Here is a 6,503-nt window from a genome sequence, read left to right as displayed (position 1 = left end):
ATGGATAAAATAATATACATCCTTTGTACCCTTCTTGTTCTGATATTGCTGATCAGCTCGATAGGATTTTCTGTGAAGACAAAGTTTGGGATGTCAGACTGGTGGTACTTGCAACTAGAAGATACTACAAATTTGTATAATCCATCAAAGCCTATGTTGTCAGGTACTTTCCATCTGGTCATTACTCTTATCCTCTATGCCTATCTAATACCCATATCATTCTATGTCTCAATCGAAGTAGTGAAGGTCTTGCAAGCAATGTTCATTAACCAAGACATAAACATGTATGATGAGGAGACGAGCAATCCTGCTGAAGCTCGTACATCAAATCTGAATGAGGAGCTCGGCCAGGTTGACACTATTCCTTCTGATAAGATGGGCACTTTAACATGCAATCAAATGGACTTCCTCAAGTGTTCCATATCTGGTGTTGTCTTTGGTATGGGTTCTAGTGAAGCTGAAATAGTTGCACGGATGGGAATTGGTTGAAAGAACCCAATTCAGACACCATATTGTTGTTCTTTCGGATACTGGCACTTTGCCACACAACAATTCTTGAGCTAAATGAGGAAACTGGCAGCTTCAACTATGAGGCTGAATCACTAGATGAGGGAGCTTTTCTTGTTGCAGCTAGAGAGTTTGGTTTTGAATTCTCTAAACGGACTCAGACAAGTGTCTTCATTCAAGAAAGATATCCTTCTTCTAAGCACCTGATTGAAAGGTTAGAATACAAACATATTTTAGGGTCTTCAATTCTTCATTGTTTTGATTCATGGCATCTAATCCACCTATTTGTTGGAACATTTTCAGGGAGTTCAAAATTCTAAATCTGTTGGAGTTTAGTAGCAAGTGGAAGTGGATGTCTGTTATTGTTCAGGATGAAAATGGAGAGATTCTTCTTCTGTGCTAAGGTGCAGACAGGTCTGATTTATATGCTATCTTTTGTTTGTAGAATGTGTTTTTCCCAAGAGATCTTCAAGTTTTCTAATAGGTCAAGCCATCCATTTTGGTTGTGTTCTCCTAAAGCTACATTAATTTCATCTTCAAATACTCACTGTATGTTTTCTTGCTTGGATCATGCAGCATAATTTTTGACCGGTTAGCCAAAAATGGAAGAACATATTTGGAGGAGAAAAGTAGGCATCTGAGTGAATATGGAGAAGCAGGTTTGCGGACTTTGGCACTTGCATATAGAAAGCTAAAAGTGGCTGGGTATTCTAATTGGAACAGTGAATTTCTCAAGGCAAAGACTAATGTAGGTAGTGGTAGAGAGGTGATGCTTGAACAGGTATCAGATAAGATGGAAAAAAATTTAATTCTTGTAGGTGCTACTGTTGTGGAGGACAAACTACAAAAGGGGGTAAGCTTGTCTTTCTCTTTTGGAGTCTATAAAGAGTGCAACTTGGGCAGGTTTGGGTTTGGTGGAGCTAACAGTAGCAAGTCCATGTGTACTGAACATTCAGTCTTAACCTAATCTGACCTGAAGATTACCATGAATTGTTCAACTTAAATCCTACTTGACTTGGGCTGGGTTTATTATATCATATAATGCACGCAGAATTTCAAATAGAGATTAACTTCTGAAAAGAATAATAAGAATAAAGATAGGTTAGCAGTAGCAGGGACTGAATACCAGGGGCGGAGCTAAATTATACCTTGTAGGTTCCTTGGCCCATTTTATTATGTATGCATGATATGCCGTTGGTTGTGTTTTATTTGTTTCCTTCTGATGTAGTGCCCATGTGGGTTTTCGTGTCAACCTTAGTTTCTTTTCCTATCTAATACTGGTATTTTTTGCAAGTCAAATTGGAATAAGGAATTGAAATGTTGAACATTTTCAAGAATTATGAAATTGATGTGTCCATCCTGGATGATTTTGATTTTTACGAGGATCACCGCAGTAATGAGCACCGAAATCCAGTCTCACTATCTAGTGACTTCATAAAATAGATGACCAAGAGATTTGCTCAAGTTGTTAGGTTGGAAGAAAGTGGTAAAGAAGACTTGATAACAGAGAAGGGTGGCTCTACTATTGTTGCAGTTGTGGGTGCTGGAGTTAAATATGAAGATGCGGTACATTATTCAAGAAGATATATTGTATTTAAGCAAATTGTTTTGGATATTATAATAATAAATAATTTAATTAAAAGTTTTTTTATTTAAATTGATTTTTATGTATTATGTGCCATGAGATCTATATTAAACAGGTACTAAAAAAATATAGAAATCAAATTGATATAAATAATAAAAAAAAAGACAAAGCCGGTGGTCCTGACTGCCGCCTAAAAACGGAAACAACATTTAGACGGACCTAAGGTGGCGGTCTAAACAGATCTAAGCCAGTGGTCTAGACTGCCACCTAAGAACATGAGTGAGTTTGGTAGAAATCTAAGGCGGCGGTTTAAATCGCCGCTTTATTAATGCAAAGCCGGCGGCTCGGTGTGACCACCGCTTTAGAGTAATTTGAACCGGGCACTTAAGGCGGCGGTCTTGACCTAAGCTGGCAGAGTTTTAAGGGGCAGACTGAAGACCGCCACCTTAGATCTAACCGCCGGCTTTAAATATGAAGATGCGGTACATTATTCAAGAAGATTTTTTTTTTCTAAATGCGTTGTACCGTTTTATATGTCAATTGGATATTGTATTTAAGCATATTGTTTTGGATATTATAATAATAAATAATTTAATTAAAAGTTTTTTTTATTTAAATTGATTTTTATGTATTATGTGCCATGAGATCTATATTAAACAGGTACTAAAAAAATGTAGAAATCAAATTGATATAAATAATAAAAAAAGACAGCCGGTGGTCCTGATTGCCGCCTAAAAATTGAAACAACATTTAGACGGACCTAACGCGGCGGTCTAAACAGATCTAAGCCAGTGGTATAGACCGCCACCTAAGAACATGAGTGTGTTTGGTAGGCGGCGGTTTAAACCGCCGCTATATTAATGCAAAGCCGGCGGCTCGATGTAACCACCGCTTTAGAGTAATTTGAACCGGGCACTTAAGGCGGCAGCCTTTTGCATCTAAGCCGGCAGAGTTTTAAGGGGCAGACTGAAGACCGCCACCTTAGATCTAACCGCCGGCTTTAGACCGATTTTCTTGTACCCGTATAAGGTGGTAAAGGTTGACCATATGTCATAGGACAAGAAGGTGGAGGAGAAGGCGGAGGAGAAGAGTAACAGGGTGGTGGGGGTGGTGAAGGAAGACAGTAAGATGGAGGAGGAAAGCAAGGTGGAGGGCCATAAGGCTGTCCGAAATAGGCCACATGTAGTAGAAAGAAGCACCCAACAGATAAAAATATGAAATGGGAGTTCAAATATGCTTGCTTGGAGTTCCAAGCTGCAAGAAAGCAAGAGTATTTATAGGAAGACGTGATTGAATTTCATTTGATAAGGTTCTTGCTCCAGAAATGTCTTTACCAATATTCTAAGCTATCGTTCCACAGCTTAAAGAAAAAGCTACCATTCCTAAGGATGATGGAGTCACATCTTTGTATATTTAGATTCTATGTATCTACATGAAAGTTTGTTTGTTTGTTTGTCAAAGGAAAACGAGAGCATCTCCCCATAGATTGAGTGACCAGTGGTCCAATTAGAGGGAGGTATGTTGGAACTGTACTGTGGGTCCGAAAGATCAAGCCCCAGATGTCCATGCTTTCATATTTTCAGGAGAATCCAATACCCCTATCAGTCAGGATTTTCAAAGAAAATTTCGGTCTGTTTTACAATTTGGAAGTTTTGGAGTTTGAATGATGTAAACCAACGATTGTGAACTCTGCACACACATAGCTTCTAGTTGTACATTTAGAATATCTCCCACACATGTGTTAAATTATTGAGGAGACTGCACACATAACACTCACCGTGCGTTGAGAATATATATCTGCTGTACAAGCTGTGAATCATTGATTACACTACGTTGGTAAAAAATGTATGCATGACCTGCAATAACTCAATCACTCACTAAGCATTTGTGGCTGATGTGGGGCATCAGCAGAAAAGAGAGAGAGAGAGATGGTCCCCTTCACACATTTCCCGCTGCTCGTTTTTCTTTGAACGCTCTCTCTTTTCTCTCTTACTTCATCATGCTCTCTTATTGAGTTTCTCAATTCCTTTCACCTAGCTAAGTGAAATTTTTATCCCCCATTTTTTTCTAAATTATATTTAATTTTATAGATTTTCTCTCATAAATTATATCTAATTCTTATTTATGCTCTACCCCATTTTTCATCTATCTATCTAAAATAAATTTGAATTAAAAAAGTTAAGAATTAAAAAAAAATTTATTAAAAACACAAACAATAATCATAGTAGATTTAATAATATTCATGTTATGAGTTATGATGAAACTGATCAAGAAGGATCGGTCACAAACCTAATGGTTCGACCAATCTGACTGCAATTCGTTCTGGTTGCTTACCACAATACATGGCCAGGTAGTTCACACAGACACATATATATACAAATGTCGGTGATATAAAATAGTAGAGTACAAGAGATGTTCTCAACGTGCGGCTGGGTGAATTAATGTATTCCGATACGCAGATAGAACTTGGATCGGGGTTGGGGTTTGATATCCCATGCCAGTATGCAATGCGTTCTGGTTGAGGTGAACCTAATCAAACCTGACCTATTTGACATGGGTACTGGACCAATCAGACAACACCACGTCATTCTATATCCCGTGGGTTTTAACACTTGCCTTTGTTATCAGGACACTGATCGGTCCAGTACACCACGTGAACTCCGCTGCTAACCCGAAAACTGTGAAAAATGGCACAAACCCATAAATCCTCGTTTGTCGGGTTGCAATTCATTTATTAATTTTGGAACGTCTCTCCACCAGTCCATCCAATAGGCCATTGCCCAAGGCTCTAAGCAAAGAATAAGCAGCATCTCTCCCACCACATTTCTAATTTCTTCACAGGAACAAAAGCAACAAAACTAAAAGTAGTTTGGTATTCACTATTCATGCACGTCACACTTACCATAAAGCCTAGTGACAAGCTATCTTCACATGCCAATCTCAAAACATCTAGAAGAAGAGATCAAAGGCTATATATCAAGACACCCACTTCTCTCACCTTCTCTAAATTCAGTCACAAAATCTCTCCTTTCTTCAATTCATCTTATCATCCTCCTTCAGCTATGCCAATGAAGATTTTTTCATCTTTATTCATAGTCTTCCTTCTCCTCCTACAGGTTTATTTCAATGCAAACTCCCCTTATATATCAATCATGTTAGAAGCAATTCCTTGACTAATGAACTTTGGTTTGGGTACCAATGTACATTATTGCAGGCTTTTGCAGAAGCATCAATAGATAATGCTGTCAATTCTGAGACTAATGTGAGTTAGTTTTATTCCTTTTCTTTCTTTTTGTTACGAAATTGATGAAATATAACAGGAATGATGAACCCCTAAATTGAGTTCAGATGAACGAGGGAGGTGATCACATAGCTGCTCTCAACAAAAATTATCACCACCCCAAGATCAGTAAGCTCATTTGATTCATGTAGAAGAGAAGAACAATATATTTCACAGGCATTTCAGAGTAGTTATGTATTATTTTGTTTCAATTCTGGTGATACAGATTGTCACTTTGCATGTTCGAGGAGATGCAGGAAAGCATCAAGACAGAAGATTTGCACTCGAGCATGCGGCACCTGCTGCATGAGGTGCAATTGTGTACCGCCGGGGACTTACGGGAATAAGAATGCTTGCCCTTGTTATGCCAGCCTCAGAACCCACGGAAACAAGCCAAAATGCCCTTGATCGATCTTCTTCAGCTAGTTACGTTACTGTATTATTTAATTTCTACCATGAGTAGATGAGTTTAGGTATTTATTTTCAGTGTTTCATGGCTTCTTGCCATGCAAATCATGGTTATGCATATATGCTAGGAGGGGCGTCAATAGCATTTATGGTGAATAAAGAAAAGAAATTTATGTAATTATAATGTCTTTATATTAATATACTGTATATATATATATATTGTAACATCTGATGGAGAAATAAGATTCTGTGAAGGCAAGTTGATAGAATTATTGGAACTACTACATATACTATATTCTTCCAGTGAAACTGAAAACAGAGGAATGAAAAAATCCATCATCCAGAGAGAATAAAGTGAGTTGAACTTGGTGCAAGTTTGGTATTTGGAACATCAAGATAACAGATAGCGGCATAATTTTGGACCATCCATCCATGTCTGCTTTATTCTGCATAACTTCTTTCTGGCTCAACGTTGGTCCGATTGTCTGGTTTGTTTCAAATTGCTTCTGACATGGCTTATATATAATTAAAAGAAAGAAATTTTCTATCCCATCTCCCATTAATGTTTTGCATGGGAAGAAGAATTGTTTCTGTTACATCTGAATCTGATCTGATTAATGCAAACATAAGGAGTTAAATCTGCATCCAATCCAATTATTAGGTGCTGTTTGATAAGTTTTTTTGGTCTTTTACAAAAATCATTCAATAGCTAAGATGATGGCC

General features: G+C 37.7%; 1 protein-coding gene and 1 pseudogene across 2 annotated transcripts; both read left to right on the top strand.

Annotated features, from left to right (window-relative positions):
- LOC104596783 (putative phospholipid-transporting ATPase 4) lies at nt 1–2,069 on the top strand (annotated as a pseudogene). The gene is made up of 4 exons (XR_016076390.1): nt 1–351; nt 465–721; nt 811–921; nt 1,084–2,069. The product of XR_016076390.1 is annotated as a putative phospholipid-transporting ATPase 4 (transcript).
- A 2,972-nt stretch (nt 2,070–5,041) lies between these two features.
- LOC104596782 (cypmaclein-like) lies at nt 5,042–6,049 on the top strand. The gene is made up of 4 exons (XM_010258070.3): nt 5,042–5,208; nt 5,307–5,354; nt 5,441–5,501; nt 5,599–6,049. Exons 1-4 carry the CDS (start codon nt 5,155–5,157, stop codon nt 5,778–5,780), a joined length of 345 nt encoding a protein of 114 aa, XP_010256372.1. The 5' UTR covers nt 5,042–5,154; the 3' UTR covers nt 5,781–6,049.
- The last annotated feature ends 454 nt before the right edge of the window (nt 6,050–6,503 follow it).

The sequence above is a fragment of the Nelumbo nucifera genome, chromosome 5 (genome assembly GCF_055504915.1).
Source record: "Nelumbo nucifera cultivar China Antique chromosome 5, China Antique-T2T, whole genome shotgun sequence".
Taxonomy (NCBI): Eukaryota; Viridiplantae; Streptophyta; class Magnoliopsida; order Proteales; family Nelumbonaceae; genus Nelumbo; species Nelumbo nucifera.
Note: the sequence above shows the minus strand (reverse complement) of the source record. Positions and strands in the feature narration are given on the sequence as shown.

Excerpts from the sequence above, each read along its gene's own strand:
- LOC104596782 (XM_010258070.3), top strand. The coding sequence starts at position 5,155 with ATGCCAATGAAGATTTTTTCATCTTTATTCATAGTCTTCCTTCTCCTC. Across the intron at positions 5,355-5,440 it reads CTGTCAATTCTGAGACTAAT|ATGAACGAGGGAGGTGATCA; the intron begins GTGAGTTAGTTT and ends AATTGAGTTCAG. Across the intron at positions 5,502-5,598 it reads TTATCACCACCCCAAGATCA|ATTGTCACTTTGCATGTTCG; the intron begins GTAAGCTCATTT and ends CTGGTGATACAG.